This window comes from Orcinus orca, chromosome 9 (assembly GCF_937001465.1).
Source record: "Orcinus orca chromosome 9, mOrcOrc1.1, whole genome shotgun sequence".
Classification (NCBI taxonomy): domain Eukaryota; kingdom Metazoa; phylum Chordata; class Mammalia; order Artiodactyla; family Delphinidae; genus Orcinus; species Orcinus orca.
Window position 1 is genome coordinate 45,407,395 of NC_064567.1, and position 20,089 is coordinate 45,427,483.

At 53.3% G+C, this 20,089-nt stretch overlaps 1 protein-coding gene across 1 annotated transcript in view; it reads right to left on the bottom strand.

Annotated features, from left to right (window-relative positions):
• MINDY4 (MINDY lysine 48 deubiquitinase 4) overlaps positions 1-20,089 on the bottom strand; it is a 102,783-nt gene that overhangs the window by 32,460 nt on the left and 50,234 nt on the right. Inside the window, exons 6-9 of the mRNA XM_004269940.3 lie at positions 16,184-16,242; positions 11,045-11,151; positions 8,209-8,325; positions 6,890-6,978 (exon numbers count right to left, since the gene is read on the bottom strand). Coding sequence (XP_004269988.2) covers positions 6,890-6,978; positions 8,209-8,325; positions 11,045-11,151; positions 16,184-16,242 — 372 coding nt within the window. The remainder of the gene's footprint in view (positions 1-6,889; positions 6,979-8,208; positions 8,326-11,044; positions 11,152-16,183; positions 16,243-20,089) is intronic.

Genomic DNA, 20,089 nt, shown 5'->3' on the forward strand with positions numbered 1-20,089 from the left:
TCGGGAAGCACTGGCCCTGGGCCACTGTCAACTATCAAAACAAAGGTGAGGAAACTGCTCTGGGATTCAGGAGAGGCTGCCAAGGACCAAGGAGGGCCTGGAAAGCAGGGCTCATCGGACAAAGGAGAAAGGATCCGGGTGCGGAGGCGAAGGCCAGCGAGGGCAAGGGGCTTCCCCAAGGCCTTGAGCCAGGAGTGGAACCCAGGCCCGACCACCACACTTCTCCCAGTGCTACTGTTTTCTGGAAAGCTGTGTCTGGAGCTGACGCAGGGAAGAGCATGCTGGAGAAGACAGGGAAGGATGGAGAGACTAAATGGAAGCAAATGAAAAGCATGAGAACTTTTGTGTAGAAACACGGAAGTTCAGAGGGTCTGTAAATTAGAGCCTGTGAGACCTGGAAGATAGGCCGGGCCCAGGAGCCAGATCTCTTGATAGCGTTGCAGGTGCAGGAAAGATGGGCTCAGAGGCAAAGGGATGCTGGCCCCCAACACCAGGAGCTCCAGATGGCTGGTTCCACCTCGCCACGCTCTCCTTCCCTCACTGCTGTTTCACTTTGTCCAGTTTTTACTAACTGTGTGACCTTGGGTGAATCATTTAGTCTCTGTGCCTCAGTTTCCCCCTTTTAAAAAGGGACAATAATAGTACCTCTTTCACAGGGTGGTTTTAATGATTAATGAAGTAATACGTGTGAAGTGCTTCTAACAGTGCCTGGCATGCGATAAGTACTTAATATATGTTGGTTTTTAAAATCTTATTTGTGGCTGCACTGAGCAGCTTTCAGGCAAGCGTTACCTGCTTCAGTAAGTTAGTGTGGACCATAGTGAATGTTTGCAAGGTGACCTGGTAGCTCCGTCTGGAGGTGTTCCAGCACGGACATGCTAGACAGAGGATACAATCCAGGCATAACTTTGTCCCGCTCCTGCCCATGTTGAGGGATCTAGCTGGGGAGTGCCCTAGTCACACCTGTGCTGTAGGAGGAGCCTGTGATGAGTATGTCCAGTGAGGACAGGAGGGAGGACAAGATGAAGCAGCAGTGCTGGTCGGGCCCTGGCCGTACAGCTCAGCTGAGGAGCAGGGCACCCCAGTCCTGGGCAGGGGCGGGAAGGGGATGGGCGTGGGTGCTCAGGAGGTGGGACTGACACGACTGGCGGTCACCTGGATGGGGGTGGGGCAGGAAACAAGCCCTGGGGATGACGGAGTCCGCAACCGTGGGTTGCGATTCCAAGGAGATGAATGTCCAGAATGCAGACCCTGGGCCAGATGCCCGTAAGCATCATTCCAGCCCGGCCCTTCTGCCGGGTAACCGGCCACAGGGTATTCAGGGCTGGGCTGCGTGCGGATGACAAGAGGGAGGAGGGAGGCGCTGCAGTGAATCGCCGGGGAACTCAGGGTCTGCCTTCACCTCGGTGACCAGGGTGGTCCTGCACTTCCTTCATCAGTCACGCACGCGCTTATCCAACCCCTACCGCGAATCTAGCACCTGGCCGGGCTCTCGCACCAAGAGAAGTTTCTTCAAAAGAGTCTAATACCTCACAGAACAAGTGCAGGATTTGTCTAAGGGTGGGCGACGGGCGTCAGGAAGTAATACATCCTGTGCTTGGCTTAATTACCCAAGTCTTTCAGATTAAAAAGATGTTTCTACCATCATTAGCTCAAAACAGGCTCACCAGTCCACCCTGACGTGCCCGCTAGTCTGAGCCTATAGAAGAATCAGAAGCTGGTGAGTGACTGCAGACCTTTCTGCCCCCTTTCAGGGTCAAACGCTGCCAGAGCTGGCCTGGGGACCCCCAGACCTGGGTTCCAAGCCTGGCTCCGCTAATGGGTCCAGAGGGGCCTTGGGCAAGTGCCCCTCCTTCTCTGGGCCTCGACTTGCCCAGTTGAAAAGGGAAGTAGAGGCGAGAGGACAGCCCCCTTGCCTGTGGCGCTCCCCGAGCCCGCAGGGGAACGAGGCTTACCATCGCTTCCCACGAGCCCTCCTCAAGTGGAAAAACACCGAGCCCTGCCGCCCGGCTCTGCCGTCCCCAGTTGAGGAGAGGCCGGCTGCCGGCCTGATGGGATGAGTCTTAATGAAGCCAGACAGCCCTGCAGAAAAAACACCACCTCTGCCAAGAAGCCATTATTTCAGCATGATTTCCCTGGAGGCCGCAGTCACATCCTCGTGCGGCTTCGTAAACTACAGAGCCTAAAGAGCTGCACCTTGGTCACTGGGAGTCCATCTGGGTGTCCTGCCCTCGGGTGTTTCAAGCTCATGACACTCAGCCTCGCGCGGGGAGATGGCAAGCAGGGGGCCACGCCCGCCCAGGCCTGCAGACCCAGTGCAGGAAGGCCCACCGGCCCTGGTCCCGGAGCTCCCAAAGCGCCCAGCATTCAGCAGCTGCAGGTGCCGCCTCTGTGTGGCATGAGGGCCAACGCAGTGCTCCTAAAGAGAACAGAGGAGCTTTCCTGCTTTTTTCTTCCCTTTTTTTTTTTTAAAACCAGATCATTTCTGAAATCTTAGAATTTCAGAGTCAAAAGGGAGTACTGAAGGCTCCAACCCAGCTCAGCACACCAGCCTGTGCAGCGACACCAATGACCCAAACAATCAATATTAAGATCGTACAAATGCATCAAGGAAACCAGAGGAGCCGGGCTGCGAGAGGTTCCCGCAGGGATGTCGAATGTCATCCTTTACTCACACGAGGCAGCAGGTCCCCAGGGGGTTGCCATATTACTCTTCTGTACTCTTCTGATATTTTTTTTTCCCAAATTAGGAAAATGGGGAGGTTCTGCCTAGAAGCCCTTCGTAAACTACAGAGCCTAAAGAGCTGCACCTTGGTCACTGAGAGTCCATCTGGGTGTCCAGCCCTCGGGTGTTTCAAGCCCATGACACTCAGCCTCCCGGCACCAGCCCCTCCTGGCCTCTCTGGCTCGCCTGGGGCTCAGGGTCTCTTCTAGGAAACAGTGTGGTGTGACAGACGTGCTTGGCTCTGCCCCGGAGGTCAGATGTGAACCTGGACAAGCATCTTTCCCTCTCTGGGACTCAGTTTCCCCATATGTACCACAACAGGCGATCTCAAGGTCCCACCCACTTGCACAGCCCTTGATTTACAAAGGATTTGGTTTGCATTTCCTTACTGAGTCAGACTTGGGCAGGACAGAGATTCACAAATGGAGAAAGTGAGGCCTTGCTGGCCCACAACTGTAATCCAGGTCTCTGGCTGGTCCAGTGCTCTCTTCAGCAACCGCCATCCTGGGACAAGCTAAGGACCACAGAGCTGGGCACTCCCCGCAGCCTCAGCACGGGCACCTATAGGCTGCACCGACACCCACTTGGCAAGGACGACCTTCTGTGGCCTCCAACCTGTAGGGCCTCACCTCTGCAAACGGCGACCAGACTCCGCTCTCACCTCCCCCCTCGGCTGCCAGCCCCAGGCCCCGGCCGCTCACTCCCCTGACCTTTGCTTGACCCAAGTCCTAGCCTGAACCCAGGAGGACTCTCTCCTCTCGCCCCCAGTCGGCCTCCAGCCCCGAGGCAGGCTCATGCCTCAGCACAGCTAGGTCCACAGCAGCGGAAGCCAGAGGAGGAGACATAGGATGGGGGGTGTGGAGGCAGCCGGTACTCCTTGCCCACAGCCCATCACCACTGGGACCTCCCCCAGCTGGTCCCTCGGAGCCCGGTCTCCCTGAGTCCCCTGAGGCACTTTCAGCGAGAGCAGCCGGGTCACTGGGCCAAGCTCTCCGCCCCTCCCTCTCGGATGGGTGGGAAGAATGCCCACTATTGGGCCTGCTCGGCCAGCAGCACCAGCAGGAAGCCAGACCACTATGCTCGGTCTGCATGGACAGCAGCTCTGGGTGCAGGGCCTGGGGCCGCAGGTGTGGAGGTGCCACAGGGGAGGGACTTACGAGGAGCACCCACGGCTGTGGGACTCCAAACAAAGGTGAGGTCACTCTTCTGCGGCATGAACCCTTCCGCGCTTCCCGTGGGCGGGACCCTGCCTGGCCAGCAGGCCGAGCTCTCCCAGCTGCTCGGCACAGGCCTCCTCTGGCCTACCCAGGCCGCCTTCCCCCAGAGCGGGGCTCCTTCCCACCAGGCACACCCCACACACAGCTCCCAGCAGCCAGCAGCCCCTTCCAGCCTCCTCCCCTCCTGCCCCACCAGCCCGGCCTCCGAGGGCCTTCAATCTAGGCTGGCCACAACTCTTCTTCCCACAGCTGGTACAGTTTTCTTTCTGCCCAGAGCCCGTCTTGCGCCCCCAGCCTGAATGGCTTTCTGCCTTCCAAGCCCTAGCTCCCCTCTCAGGTGTGGCGAGCAGAACTCTCTCCCGAGGACGTGCCTGGGGATCCAGAGGCTGTCACATCCCCTTAGTGGGAGGTTGCCTTGTGCCCTGGGCAGAAACGGCCCTTCCGGGAACCAACTTATACACCCCTCCCTGACTGTTGGGAAATGATCTACAACTTCCCCCAAGAAGTCCAAAGTCCAAGTTCAAAAGCAGCTCTGAACGGACGTGGGGGCTGAAATGAATTATCAAACACCTCCCACGAGGGCCAAGGCCAAGGCTTGACCTGAGCAAGCCGCTGGGCCCCAAGGGCCCTCTGGCAGCCTGGCCCGGGTCTCGCCCTGCCCCCTACACTCTGCCCTGGCCACTCCCTGCCCTCAGGCCTCTGCACATGTTGTTCTCCTTACTGGAATACTATCCCCTCCCCTCCCAGTCAGTCTGGATAACTCATATGTTTGTCCCGTTCGTTCATTCAACAAAAGTTCCGAGGGCCTCTTCTGTGCACTAGGCCTGGGGCTGGATGCCAGGGACTGGCTACGGCCCAGGCAGCTTAGGAAGGCCCCTGTTCTCAGGGGGCTTGTGTTCTGGCGCACAGACAATGGACAAGTAATGACTTGGATAAAGAGGGCATCCAATGGTGGGGGCCTTGCAGGTAGCGTCTGGGGAGGTCGGGGAAGGCGGCCCTGAGGCCATGGCCTCTGCGCGTGAGGAGCCAGGGAAGGAGGCCGAGGGATTTGCTGGGAAAGGAGAAATCGAGGGAGGAACAAGCCTGTGCGAGGGTATGTGCAAAGCCAGTCAGGAGCCCTGCTCATCCTCCGGATCTCAGTAAGATTAAAATGTCACTCCTCCAGCAAGCCTGCCTGACCCTCTTCACGTCCGGGTGGGCCCTGAGCTCCCTGCACGTCCCCCTGGGACCTCCTGTTCATCTGGCTCTCGTGTTCAGTCGTAGGTGCCATGAGGGCAAGGCCACAGCTGCCTTGTTGAGGCCCGCACGCCCTCCAGGCGCCTATTAAGTCCTCCCCGTGCGCCCCTCTCCAGTGCAAGGAGGGAAGGTAGGAGTGGAGGTGCATATGTGCTCGGAGAGGGTCCCTGCGCCCTTAGCGGGCAGGCATCCAGAGGTCCCTCACTTAGCCAGTCCCAGCCAACCAGCCAGCCAGGAGCGTCCCTGACCATCGGACGCTCACTGTGTGGGCCGCGCTTTGCTGGACTGGACTGCAGAGCAGGCACTGGGGAGGAGAACAGCACAAGGTCAGACCTTGCTGTGCAAATGCTGTGTCGCTGGGCTTCCGGCTGCAGTTACGCTATGCTCATGGTTAGCGTCTTTCAGCTTGAAACCAAGCACCTTGATTGTTACTTTGTAAAGTAATGAGACAAATCATATTATCGGACAAATTCTGAAATGCCCAGCATGAAAAGCCACCTTCACTTGAATCCTGTCTAAGGCCACATCCTCTAAGCTGGTAAAATGTGTTTCGTTTTGTACAAGCTTGGCTGGATGTCTGGGGAACTAGTGTCTTTCCCAGGAATTTGAACGTGAATAAATGGGGGATGGGCCTTGTTGTCTTTAAAAAAAAAAAAAAAAAAGGCAAGTCCCTTGAATTCAAGTTCAGGAATTGTCAAAACTAAGCTGTGATTTTCAAATCCGCTTAATCACAACTTTGGAGAAGAGAATGGAGGTATCTACCGGGCAGGAGGATGCTTCCAGGGAGCTGGAAATATTTTCTTCCTTGATCTGGGTGCTGTGTTCATGAGTGTGTGATTTTGCAATAATTCATTAAGCAGAACATACATGAGTTGCGCCCTTCTTTGAGTTGTGTACTCTTCTGTATGTATATTAGATTTGAACTAAAAAAGAAAGACAAGTGCCAGAGTTCTGTAAATCTGAGGGTGACTCGGTACCACTGGGCACACAGTTACTGGTTAAGGTAAGAGGGCTGCCTCCTCCAACTAGCCGAGCTGGCCCCAGCCTTGGGTAGCCCCTCGATAATCCTTCTACCTGAGCACCAGCTGCAAGGTAGGATTATGGATTTCTCTCCATCCCTCAACCTCACAGAGCACTCGGGAGAACAGAGAATGCGTCTATTCCTCTCTGAATCACCGGTATCCGCACAGAATGTTCCAGAAATGTCTGCGGAGGGAGTAAGGATGAGAATGAAGGGCTGTGTGCAAACACTCAGCGTGTGAGGTGGAGACAGAATGGCCAAGGGGAGGAAGCTGTATCCTGCAGGTCTGGCTGGACCGTGTGGAGATGGCTGTTAGCAGAGGTGGGGGAACGAGGGGAGGGAGGGGAGACCTGGGCTCAGTGGAGGGGTCAGCAGGCTGGCCTGGCTGTAGATGGGATTTGGCGGTTGCTGTGCTCCACTCCTGAGGAGGGGGTGGCCTGAGTTTCAGTGCTGTTCCAACTGCCACTTCCCATGTGGCACAGGACTTAACAAGCCTCCCTGCTCTTAGAAACAAATGGCATGCAGGTCATTTAAACTGGTCAGCACTGGCCCTGTTAGCCAGCCACCGTTTCCCTTTCCAGAAGACGGGAAATATCAGGGAACAAACACACATTTCCTTGCTTATTTTTTCTGGACAGTGAGGAGAAGCCTTGGGAAGAGAAGCTATTGCCAGAATGAGCGCTGACTTACCGAGCACAGTCAGCTCCGCTATCTCCTTCAAACAGGAGTTTCTGTAGGACACAGCCTTGGACAGCTGCCAGAACCCCACAGGGACCACCCTGCAAAGAAGGACGCGCGTCAGTGCCTGTGAGAACTGACCCAGGGTAGGGCCACCTGCTCCTCCAGAACCAGCCTCCTCCAACAGGTTACAGAGCCTCAAACAGGGGTCTCCTGCGTGGTGACTACTTCTGTGAAGTGCTGACCCTGAGTCACAGAGAGGGGGTGACAGAGGCCCAGGTGCCCATCGCTAGAGGAAGGAGCAAAGTCTGTGGTGTGTGATGGGGGGAAAGTGACTCTTCACGACCCGTCAGCGGCTGTCACCATGGGTGTCCAGGCATCCAGAGACATGTTTCCGTGTCCACAGGCTGACGGTGTCAATTGTCTACCCAGCCTTCAAGGCCCATCCTAAAGGCCTCCTCCTCCAGGAAGGCTTCCCTGACCATCTCAGCCAGAAGCGAGCCCCTTGGGCAGCCTCCGCTTGTGTAAGCAATCTTGTTCCCCGGCCAGTGGCCTGCCTCAGCACCTAGTAGGTGTGACTTGGAGGGAGAGGGCTCCTTGAGGAGCTCACCCCTGTAGGCATCAACAAGTACAAGGACTGTCAGAGCAGGGGCCGTGGGTGCCCTTGAACTCGGGGTGCAAGAAGATGTGCTGACTTGGCCAAGTTAGGGGCAGAAGTGGGTGGTCTTGGGGTTCTTCCTCAGGCAGTGTGGGGCAGGGGGAGGCTCCTGGGGCTTGAGAAACGGAACCTGGATAAGCTGCCGGATTTTACAGTTATCTTCTGGCCCTGAAAATGTGTATCTTGGCAACTGTGTATAAGCCATGTTCAAATCCTGCCACAATCTACCTCCATTTCCCTGTCTTATATCATATCCTCCCCGCACACTTCTGGTCCTCACGCTTGGTACTTTTGCCCCTTCCTGCAGTCCCTGTATTTTCACACGGCCTCCCTTTGTTCATGCTGCCCTCTGCCTCCAGTATCCTTTCTCCAGCTCTACCTGCAAAATCGTTTCTCAGTACTTAGCTTAAGGACCCTCTCTGGTACCCCTGAGCGGACACAGGCCCCCTCCTGCTCCCCGTCCCCTCCGGCATCATGCACCCCTCACGGCAGCGGTCACGTTGCCCCGCTCTGCTCTGCCAGCCACACGTGAAGTTCCTGCCCTGGGTGACAACTCAGCAAATGAGGGGCTGGCGCAGGCAACACCCACAGGATTTACCAAACTGGGGGACGTGTGGCCCTGTCCGTGATGGGCCCACAGCAGGGTCCCTGGGGGCACTTAAAAACAACCTGCCTTGTTCTGCACGATGCCATATTTTAATGATGCTGAGTCGTTAAAGGAAAAATTCTGAAGTTTCCATTCTTCGTTGAAACAGCAAAAGCTGGAACCAAACAGAATGGTCTTTATGTCCTGTCAAAAGAAGAGAGAATTGTATTGGTTGTTTTAAAAGCAAACAACAGTACACTGCTGGGTGTTTGCATTCCCACAGGAGCTGGTCTTGAGTTCTAGCAGGGTAGCCTGTTTTCCAGCAGGGTAATCTGTTTTCTTTTTATTTTGCAAACCCATTCTTCTCATATTTGAGGACAGAGAAAATGGACCCTCAGGGTCTTACCTCTGGAATATCTGTAAACCTTACCAGCCTGTGCTGACCCAGGCCAAAACCTTTTGAGCTTCCTTAGAAGTTCCTTGATACACAAAATTTTAGTTTTACAGAAGACCTTGGAGGTTCTCGACTGCACATTATAATTACCTACAGAGCCCTGAACAATCCTGACGCCCAGGCCCCGTGCCAGGCCAACTAAAGCAGAACCCCTGGGCGTCGGACGCTGGCATCTGTACTATTAAAAGCTCCCCAGGTGATTCCAACGTACAGCCAAGTTTGAGAACTGGTGCTCTAGCAAACTGTGACCCATACGCCAAATCCGACCCTCCACTTGCTTTGTAAATAAAGTTTTATTGAAACACAGCAATGCCCATTTGTTTACATATTGCCTGTGTTTTCTTTTACATTACAATGGCAGAGCTGTGTGGTTGCCACCGAGAGGCAAAAATACGCTATGTAGCCCTTCACAGAAAAAGTTTGCCAACCCCACACTGGTACAACCCCTTCCTACATGTAAGGATCTCCTCTGCAACATCACCGGAGAGCGGTTCCCCCCATAAACTTGGCTTGAACACTCCAACCACCAAGTGAAGAGGGTTCCCACCACTTCCCAAGGCAGCCCCTCCATTTCTTCACAGCTCTGTGTTCTCAAAACTTCTGGCTGATACGGATCTCCCATCAACCCAAGCCTCACCCTCCAGAGCCCCAGAAAGTGCCAACCCCTCCCCACTGACCAGCCCGTGGATGGGAAAGCAGAGCCTCATCTCCACTCGCCCCTTCCCCATGCCGGCTGCCTCTTCTCTCTCCGCCATGATTTTACATCCGAGAGTATCTGAAGGGCCAGCACGTGGATTCTGTCACTACCCACTCAGACCGTCTCTTTGCAGGTCATATCTTTCCTACAGACTCACGTTTCCCTCTAGAATCGGTTCTTTTTTTCTTTTCACTAAGTACAAGGAAAATCTCTGTGACAGAGCGTTTGTCTACACGTCATCACATGTGGGCTAGTGGCACCCAGGAGAGAGGGGTGGGTAAATTCATCTGTCAGGGCTTGGTTCCCCTTCTTGCACCAACTACGATCATCGATGTATTTGGACTGAGTTTCCCAAGAGCCTAGAAACTAGAGGACCTTGAGTTTTCTGGCTGAAGCCCATGTCTATTCTCTCAATCACAGAAAGACAGCTCCCAGCTAGGCACAGTATGGTTGCCAGGTCCCAGGGTTACGAGCCTGGAAACCTGGGTCCTGCTTGCTGTGGCTGTGGACACCACGTGTCCTGGGGCCTCCTTTCTCTGTGTGGGCCTCGGTTTTTTCAGCTGCTTTTGGAGATGCTACTACTGGGTGGTCTTTAGAGGCCGCTGAGGACCCTTCACCAAATAGCGGTACCCACTGCAAAGAATCATAGCCCTGCGGCTACAGACAACCAGAGCACTTACTCCCAGGCTTGGGGCTACTTAACTGTGTCTGACCCTCTCCCTGTAGTTTCAAAAGAAGGAAGGGAAAAGGAGGAGAAGGATGGGGAGGGACAAAACCTCTAGAAAAACCTTTGACTTTTCATCTGCGTGCTGAGTAAATACTTGGTAAGCAGGAAGAGAACAGGGTCAGCTGTGTCCCCAGGAGTTTTATTTTTCCCTCCTGGATCCAGGCTGAAAAGCCAGTGGAGGACAGCAGGGGCAGCATTCCATCCCGCAGGAACCACTGGCCACGGAGAAGGGTGAGGCCCTATGGCAGCAGAGATGGTGAGGAATCCAGGACATCCCCACAGAGGAGGCTGCTGAGGCCAGGAACCGGCTCCCGAAGCCCTGTGACTCCAGGAGGTCACTGGTGTGAACCCAGGTGGCGCTGAGGAATTGGTAACACTTCCCTGTCCTTCCCTCACTGCAGCCCAGCCTGAGCCCAGCTCAGGGGACCAGTGCAGGAGCACAGTCAAGCTAATGAGGACAATTATCCCGTTCCCATCGCAACCCTGGAGTTACCGGCTGCGGACATGGTGAAGCAGAGCTCTGGACCAACAGAAAAGCTGGATTCCGGAATGTTTGAATGGGAGGAGGTTGTATCCTCACCTCTTGTCTCAGAGAAGGAGAGGGAGATGCCAGGACTAGGCCCTTGTTTTCCTGACTCTCCGTTCAGGTTTTCTTCCACATCACATGCAAATTTCCATTTTAACAGTGACTGAGAGATTATAACAGGATGAATGGAGCCAGAGAGATGAAAATCACCTCATCGGGCTTCCCTGGTGGCACAGTGGTTGAGAGTCCGCCTGCCGATGCAGGGGACACGGGTTCGTGCCCCGGTCCGGGAAGATCCCACATGCCGAGGAGCGGCTGGGCCCGTGAGCCATGGCCGCTGGCCCTGCGCGTCCGGAGCCTGTGCTCCGCAACAGGAGAGGCCATGGCAGTGAGAGGCCCGCGTACCACAACAAAAAAAAAGAAAATCACCTCATCCACACCAACTCAAACCCAGATGCCTTCAATTCACACCAACTCAAATCCAGACACATCACCTGGCACTTTTCAACTGACACCCACCTTTGCCACTGAGAGGTCGATGGGCTTTGACTCTACTTGCAGCTTGAGTATCGATGGCACTGGAGACAGGATGACTTCTTCCCTTAGCAGTTCATCCTCCACATCCTCTGAAAGACAACCGTGGCCACGTGAGCTCCTTGTTATGACTCACAGAGAACAGACTAGGAAGCCGTGTAACGCCCAGGACGCTGATGAGTCTTGAGGTGGCTGGAATGAGAGGAGGGCTCCTCCACCACCCACCCCCTGTCCCCGCTGAGGCTCCCAAGCCTTCATCAGAAGGAGAAAGGCAGAGTGAGAGCCCTTGCTCCGTGTCACCCCACGCTGGTCCCAGGATGCTGGCAGATGGGACTTGGCTATCAGTCCACTAGAAAGCTCTGCTCGTGGACGTGCAGAAACAAGGGCCTAGGCCTAAGCTGCGAGTCAGGCCCAGAAAAGCCTGGCTCAGACACAATTCTTACGAAAGGTGGGCGTGACCCACAGATCTGTCCCCCTGAGGACAAACATGAAGAGGGCGGAATTAGGAAAGAAAATGCCGCCCTTCCTGCGAGAATAATAATAGTTATAATAGATTATCACTATCGTGGCTTTCATTTACTTACCATCTGGGTTTTATCATCTAAGCCCCAGAACAGCTTCCACGAGAGAGTATCAGCATCCCATTTAAAGATGAGGAAACTGAAGCTTAGAGAAGTTAAGGAACTGACCAAAAGTCACACAGATGGAACGTTGCAGAGATAGAACATAAACCCAGGCCAACTCCTAATTGCTCGGCCATCCTGCCAGTCAGACCTCCCTGGACCTCCAGCCAGAAGGGAAACTAAGTCACATTCTCATAGCTGGGGTGACTGAGGCCCAGAGAGGGTCCCGGCGTGGGTGTTGCCAGCATCAGCCTGTGCTGTCCCAGCCGGTGAGGCTCCCTCTCGCCACCATACGCACTGCCGCGGCATCTACCAGAACCCTCAGAGGCAGGACCCAAGTGAAAACAGCCCAAGGCAACGATGCTGGCAAAGCTGGGCAGGCCGGTCTCCAGAGAGCCTCTGGAGACTTTTTCCATCCCGCTTTCCCCAAGATTAAATGCTTATTTAAAACGCACGCCACGCTGTATAGAAACCAACATGGCCTGCCCTAATTCTGTGCATCTGGGACTACAGAAACGTCACAGTCCCTGCCCCGCATCTTCTGAGACGGCGTGCAAAGGCCAACATCCCCAGAACACGCGCCATAAACCTTATTCCACAGCCTCCTTTTCTCCCCTGGAGGAGGACCAGGCACAGCACGAGGCTCGGTCCACTGAGATGGAGACAGATTTCACCTTCAGGGTGAAACAAAATTTTTAAACAAGTCTGGAATTTAAATGAGAACCTTTCTCAGTTAGGGTCTCTAAAAAAGCCACCCTGTGACCGTGGCCTTACAAAAACACCTGAAATAAAGACCAGATGTTCACCCAGCAACACACACGGGTCTTGAAAACATGGCTCTGGGTAGAGAAAGTAAGGAAGCAAATGGGGTGTATAACACAACACGATTTACATCCATTATAAACACATGCACACAAAACAACACTAAGCATTTTTGCAAGAACATACACAAGCAGAAAGAAATCACTAAATACGTGAGAGTGGTTGCTTACGGAGACAAGGGTCATGGGAGTGTAGCATGAGGCTAAAGGGAAATCAGGAAGGAAAGGCAAGAGGGAGGCCAATGAGCAGGCTCTGCAAAGGTCAATACTGAGAATGTTAATTAAGCAACAGAGATGTGTGATCAATCCAATCCTAGGCATCTGAGGGCCAGAACAGAGGGGGAGAGTAACTGAGTGATTCTGCCAGGCCCTGAAGGGTCCTTGTGATGCCTCAGCCCGACTGTTTCCTGGAGGCCCAGAGCGGGCAGGATTTAAGCCTATCTGGAGGCTTCTGTTTAGTCTAAGGCTGTCCTGAAGGGAACAAGGGCTGAAACATGCTCTGTTTGAGCCCCATGAACTAAGTCTGAGGCTGGAGGCTGGGGGCCCCAAGGGGGCTGACTGATGGAGCCCCCAGGAACAGGCAGCCTCCCTCGGCTTCTGCCAGGAGGCAGCTGGCGCCTGTGCAGGGAGCTGGTTCAGGACCATGAGGCAGGTCCAGATGTGGCGGGATGGCCGTGCAAAGGAAAACAGAGCACTCCAGCATGACGTGTTGGCCAAACAGATAAAACCAGCTGCAAACGCCAGTGGCTTGAAAATGCATTTTTAAGGCCCTGGTGTAAATGCCTGGTTGAAAAGAAGCAAGGGATTTTGTTTCCCACACCATTTTATTTACCCTTTGGAGGAAAACATATACATATACTTGGTAGTACTTAATAGAGGCCCGTATATCTCTTTTTCCAGGTTCCCACCCAGTACTTCACACTAACTGCAAGATATCTTCTCCTGGAAGTGCCCCAATGCCCCGGACTCAGGGTTCTCAGCACAGAAGCCTTCCAGGCTTCCATTTTGGTAAGACTCCATCTCCCCAACCCTCCACCAGGGACCCAGGCCAAAACCTCAACCCTCTCCCACACGCCACGCTGCTCCGGCCTCCAGATTATACCGCCTCCAGAATCCTCATACGCTGCCCCCCGCCTTCTCTCCCCACTGTTACAGGAATGTGTTGTCATTTTTCTATTCGTTCATCAAGCACTTTACTGAGCACGCACGATGGGCCACTGGTTATGTGGGACGGAGGAGGTCCAGAGATGGTGAAAACACCACCCCTGCCTTCAAGGAGCTCACTGCCTAGAGGGGGAGACAGAGCCCCAAACAAAGAACACGACGTTAGTGCTAAAATGGAGACGGGTGCAAAGGTTATAAGAGCAGAGGGGAAGGGGCAAATAATTCTGCCTTAAACGGTCAGGGAAGCTTCCCACAAGAGGTAAATATTTGATCAGGGTCTTGAAATACCCATAGGATTTCCCCAGATAGAACAGGGCCCCAGGCACCTCTTCTCTGGACTATTCCAAGAGACCCTCACCAGTCTCCCAAACGTGCAGACTCCAGCCCCTAAAATCCATCCTCCACGCACATCCAGAGATGGCCTCAAACATCGTTCGCTTCACATCTCTGCTTGACAAGACCTTGCTCATCCATCAAGCCCAGTCTGAATGCCACCTCACTATGGAAACTTCTGGAACCCACCAGTCTTGGCCTACTCACCTCCTGAAGCAGTGAGGAGCTGCTGGTCATCCACTTTGTGTGTTGCTATCAGGGGTCACCTCTATTCCTTCGTCTCACCCAGCCCCACCCTCCAAGAAGGCAAGGCCACTTTTCATCACAGCGATGAAAAGTGCCTTTGACAGCCCTGTATGTGCCCAGGCGTGTAATGCTAACCAAAGTTTGCTGACTGGAACCAAAGAAAGATGAGTTGGGATGGGGAAGGGAATGCTATTCCTTGTTTCTGACCCCCCACCCCAAACTACTCTTCCCCTTTCTCTGGGTGACTGGGTTGCACGCCCTCTTATCTTTTATCTCCGTCTTCTTCTCTAAATCATCAGTTGAGCCACCGGCAAAGAGGGGTCGGCCTCCCTCCGGAAAAGGCACACACACTTCAAACAGCTTGGTTCTGAGAGAATTGCTAAAAGCCTTCCTCCCAATAGAAGCCCTCTGGGGTCCCAAGGCCGGGAACTTTATGTCCAAACAGGAGTGGCTTTCATTAGAAAATCTTAAAGCGCTTCACAGAAAGGCTTCAGATGCCAGCCCTTCCTGGCTCCGGCCTTCATTCTGCACAGCCGTGTGCCCAGTGAAATCTGCCCCTTCCTGGGTGGGCCAAATGATCCCACCAGCCATTCCTGATGATTAAAACTCTGAGGGGGCTTCCCTGGCGGTGCAGCCAATGCAGGGGACACGGGTTCAAGCCCCGGTCCAGGAAGATCCCACATGCCGCGGAGCAACTAAGCCCGTGAGCCACAACTACTGAGCCTGCACACTACTGAGTCCGTGTGCCACAACTACTGAGCCCGCGTGCCACAGCTACTGAAGCCCGCGCACCTAGAGCCCGTGGCTTCTCCGCAACAAGAGAAGCCACCGCAATGAGAAGCCCGCACAGTGCAACAAAGAGTAGCCCCCGCTCGCCGCAACTAGAGAAAGCCTGTGCGCAGCAACGAAGACCCAACGCAGACAAAAATCAAAAAACAAAAAAAAAACAAACCTCTGAGGAACTCCTCTTACCTCTGAGAAGAACTAAGCAGAATAAACAAACCCCTGCCTCCATCATTCGGAGGCCTGCCCCTGCCTTTCAACTTCATCAAAGCAAACTGCCAGCATGTCTCACGCAAGTCACTTCTAAAAGGCGAGCTGCTTTCCTCCTTCATATTGAAGGGAGTGCTTAAAAGGAGACGAAAAGGGTGTGAGCAGCTCTCAGCTCCTGTACGCCAAAATGGTCCAACAGGTAAATTGCTGGCTTCCAGGAGGAGAGCAAAGGTCAATGGCACTCAAGCCTCGTCCTTTCATGTCTGGTCCTTGGTTGTCCTCCTTTATTCTATTCTTGGCTTTTGCCAAGTCCTGCAAACACATCAGTCTTTGGAGAGTAGAGAATTCCAGAAAGAGAGAGAAAAAAAAAAGATGGCTTCAAAACGGAAGAGTGGATGGACATGTTCTTATCTACATCTTGCAGAGGAGGTACACAGATGTATACACATGTGAAAGGGCACTGAGCTGAACACTCAAGGTTTGTGCACTGATGTGCCTCACGATTTGTATTTTACACCTCAGTGATATGTGGGGGAAGATGTTTAAAGGATAGGCTTCTCCAGGCAGAGATATACTAATATTTTGACGGAGCACTGTCTTCTAGAGACTTCTATAGGTTCTGAGCAACCCTAAAAGAACCTGCAAATGCAGAAAAGGCTTTTCTGCCCCCTCTCTCCCAGTGTGGATGTAGAAACGTCCAGACTTCTTATAAGGACCTCTTCGGGAGAGATAGGCAGGGGAAGACGGATTTGGACATCAACCAAAAAAGAGAGAAGCCTGCTCTACTCACCGGGCCAGCCCCTCCTTCCTGAGGTCAGGTGGGAAGAAAGGAGCCCCACCCCCAGGCCAGCAGAGAGCGCTACCACCCATTACCTCCCAGGCAGACCAAATGAAGACCCCCTGGGCCCTGATGGGCACAGCACAGAGGCCCCAGTGGTACCCACCAAGCTGCAGCACGCCGAGCTCACCGTCGACCTTACTGGATGCTGGCAACTGATTACTCCTAGAAATAAAAAAAGGAAATGTCAGTGCACCATAGGAGAATGACAGAGAGATGCAAACAGCAGAGAAGAGTGGGAGGAGTACTGGATGGGGCTTCAGGAGGTGGGTTCTCTCCAGCTCTGGCCCGGTTCTGTGTATGCCTTGCACCAGCACTCTCCCTCACTGAGCCACAGGTTCCGTATCGGATGGGACCAAATCACCTCTGGGGCGCTTTTCAATTCTGTACACACACACACACACACACACACACACACACACACACACACCCTGTAGTTTGACACTTAGGTCGATGGACCCTGTAGTTTGACACTACCCGAGAACCGAATGCAAGCTACTTTGCTGATGCCACTGTAATACTGCTGGGAAACACATTCACACGTGCACGTGCACACACACACACACACACATCAAGTTCCTGCAATCACTGCACAGATTTTATCTCATTTTTTTGTTTGTCTCCTTTCTCCCAGCTTTCTTGTAAAGCTATCAGCAGCCATTTATCAGAAACCTCAAGAATGCACTGTGATCCTGACTTGTAAATTCAGAGATGTGCACACAGAGCTTTCTTTAAAGGGCCCACCTGTGTTTCAGCTCTCTTTGGATCTTTTTTCCCTCCAGCATGCATCGATCTGAACTGAAGTAAAATCATTTTTTAAAAAGAATGTATTAAAAATAACAACATTACATCACCCCCTTGAAAAATTCATTTACAATGTTAAAAATGACAGCTCTTTTGAACGTGGCATTGAAATATATTTTCCTCCAACATCCTTGCAGGCTAAGATATGATTGAAGTAACAATCATAATCTTGCCACAGTAGGTTCTATTGAATTGGCTTCCTCCTGAAGATGTATGAAGGGGCGTGAGTGGAAGACCACGGAGGACGCGCAGTACCGAATCCCTGAGCACGTCCTGCTCTGGACTCCGGGTTTCTTCCTCTGGCGCTGGAACACAGAGCTCCTCCACCCGCCTCCCAGGCGGCCCCTCATCCTCCCCCACGCAGCTGAGCCCATTTTCCTCAACTCAGAGCCACAAAATTCCTACGCCCCTAGGCTACCAGGATTCTGCAAGTGTTCTTGTGGGGAATGGTGAGAGAACAAGCTGGAAAGGGGAGCTAAGGCACGGAGGGGCAGCAGGAGGATGTAGAGGGGAGGGGGGGGCACACAGACACTGTGCCCCCCTCCCCAGGGCCCAGCAATAAGGAGCTGCACTTTCATCAGAAGCCTCCACCAGCCAGCCACCCCTCGCCCCACCCCCATCCTCACTGCCACTAAAGCCGAGGACCTGAGTCCCATCCCTTCCATCCCCTGTGTCACTATTTCACCCAGAGACTAAGGCAAGGTGTCTGAAAAGCAAGGACGGAGGCGCAGGTGCTAGATGGTCTCTAAAAGCCACCTTGCACCATTCTGAGCTGGGAACATCAGCAGAAAAGACATCTCTGGAACACCCTGATGGCAACAACATCTCTCTTGGACCCATCTCTGCTCTCTGCCTCTTCGTCTCTCACCCAGATCATTCTCACAGCCCCCCAACTGGTTTCCTGACCCCCCGTGTGATGCCCCACCCGGTGCTGGTCCCCACATCTTCACACGAGTGTCAAAGGCATCTTTCTAGAAAGCAAACTTGACCATGCCACGGCCTGGCTGAAATTCTTCAAAGGTTCCCCAACATCGTCATCAACAAGAGACATGATATTTATAAACAATGATGGCAATTATAGCGGCGGCAAATACTTTCTGATTCCTGTGACTGTTGCAGGCACTGTGCTAAGTGCTTTGCAAGCATCGAAAGTCATCTGCTCCTCAAAAGAGCCTTAGGAAGTAGTCAGGGCACTGAGTCTCAGAGAGGTCCAGTAATTTCCCCAGGGTTACACAGCATATAAGTGGCAGCACAGGGATCTGAACCTAAGCAATGACTCCGAAGATGATGGCAGCAACCATGACATACACTGCTTCCTCGTAAGACAAAACCCAAGCCCATTAGTGTGCCCTCTGGGCTGCCTGTGACCTGGCTACCTACCGCCCCAGCATCACCTCCCTCTGCGCTCTCCCACTCCACCTGCACGTCCTCCACGCTAACTTCTCAGCCCACGCCTCCACACCTTTTCACAAGCTGCTCACTCCACCTAGAATATCCCTTGGCAAACTCACACTCATCCTCTACAGCCCCGTTGGAATGTTACCTTCCTCTCAAATGCAAAGCATGCATTCATTCATTTCTTCACTCACTTAGCAAACATGTGGCAGCTGTCCAGCAGGGCTGTCTCCCTGCCCCCGGGAGACCCAGTTGCGTACAATAAACAGACATAAATTGCACTGTGACATGCTGTGGTAGGCTGGATAATGGTCCCCAAAGATATCTGCATCCTAATCCCTGGAAATGGAAAATGGTACCTTTTTGGCAAAAAGAACTTTGCAAATGAGATTAAGTTAAAGATGTTGAAGTGTAAGAAAGTAGCCTGGATTATCCGGGTGGGGGCGACCTAATCACAAGTGTCCTTATAGGAGGGAGGCAGAAGGAGATCTGACACAGAAGAAGAGAGGTAGGATGACGATGGAAACGGAGGTTGAAGTGATGCACTTTGAGGACAGAAGAAGGGGCCTCAAGCCAAGAAATGCGGGTGGTCACTTGAAGCTGAAAAAGGCAAGGAAACAGATTCCAGTTGATAAAGGACGAGCCCTGCCAACACCTTGACTGCAGCCCAGTGGAACTGATTTCAGACTTCAGTCTTCCAGAACAGTGAGATAATACATTCATGTCGTTTTAAGTCACTAAACTGTGGTAATTTGTTGTAGCAGCCATGGGAAACATACACACAGTAAGAGAAACAATCACGGAGGAACAAAGGACTGTGAGGTCCCCTTGATTGCCTCTGTATCCTGCGTGCCCAGCACCTAGCCGCTGCTCCATACATGGGTGCCAATACCAGAGTGACCCTCACACAAGCTAGGTGACTCACACGGGTCACCTACCTTAGAGGTGCCGGAGCCAGGGCTCAAACCCAGGCCCCTGGCTCCAAATGCTCTGTGCTGCTCTGTTTTCTACTTTATGCTTCCCTTCCCTACCCAGAACCCTCCATGGCTTCCTGTGGACCAGGAGACAAAGTCCAAACCTCCCAAGTTGTCCCCTTGGCTCCCAAGGGCAAAGCCGCAGGGGCACGCGGATGGCCACGAGCCGTGAGGAGAGGGCGGGGATGATGTTCCTGCTGTGTAGGGTACAGCTGGGCCTCTTCCCGGTCATGAGACGTCCACCCTGAGGCCATCCATCAGCTGCGAGAGCCCAGCTCAGATGCTTTGTGCCGTTTCCCATAGATCTCTTCACCAGAGGAGACTTCAGGAATGCTCACACTTAGGGAATGCCCTATTGTTCCTTTTATGTGTCCCTTTGTGGCATAAGCATTACAAAGTTTAAAAGGTCAGTTTAAAAGCATGTTCTTGCCTTTGAGTGAAAACTATTATGAAAAACAATGACAAAAAGATAAATCAAGGATTCAAAACACTTTTTAAAAGTGCGATTGTGCATATGACCTGGAGGCGTGTGTCGAAGTGCGCATCTAATAAATTCTCAGAGCCAGGCTGTAAACACGCACTTGCCTGCGGGGTCTGAGGTCTCCGCCTCCCAGCCAAGCTCCTATTCTGCCCCCAAGGGAGGGGCAAGGGCCAGGGCATCGCAGGTGTCGGGGGCTACGTAGGGCCAGGACTCAATCCCTGGATAACTGGGTCTCGGGTGGGTAGAAAGTGCCACTCAGAGACCAGAGTTCTTGTCTCTGATCCCCCCGACTCTGAGTGACCTTGGGCAAGTCACCTACCTCTGTGGGTATCAGGTGCCTCATCTGTACCTTGGGGAA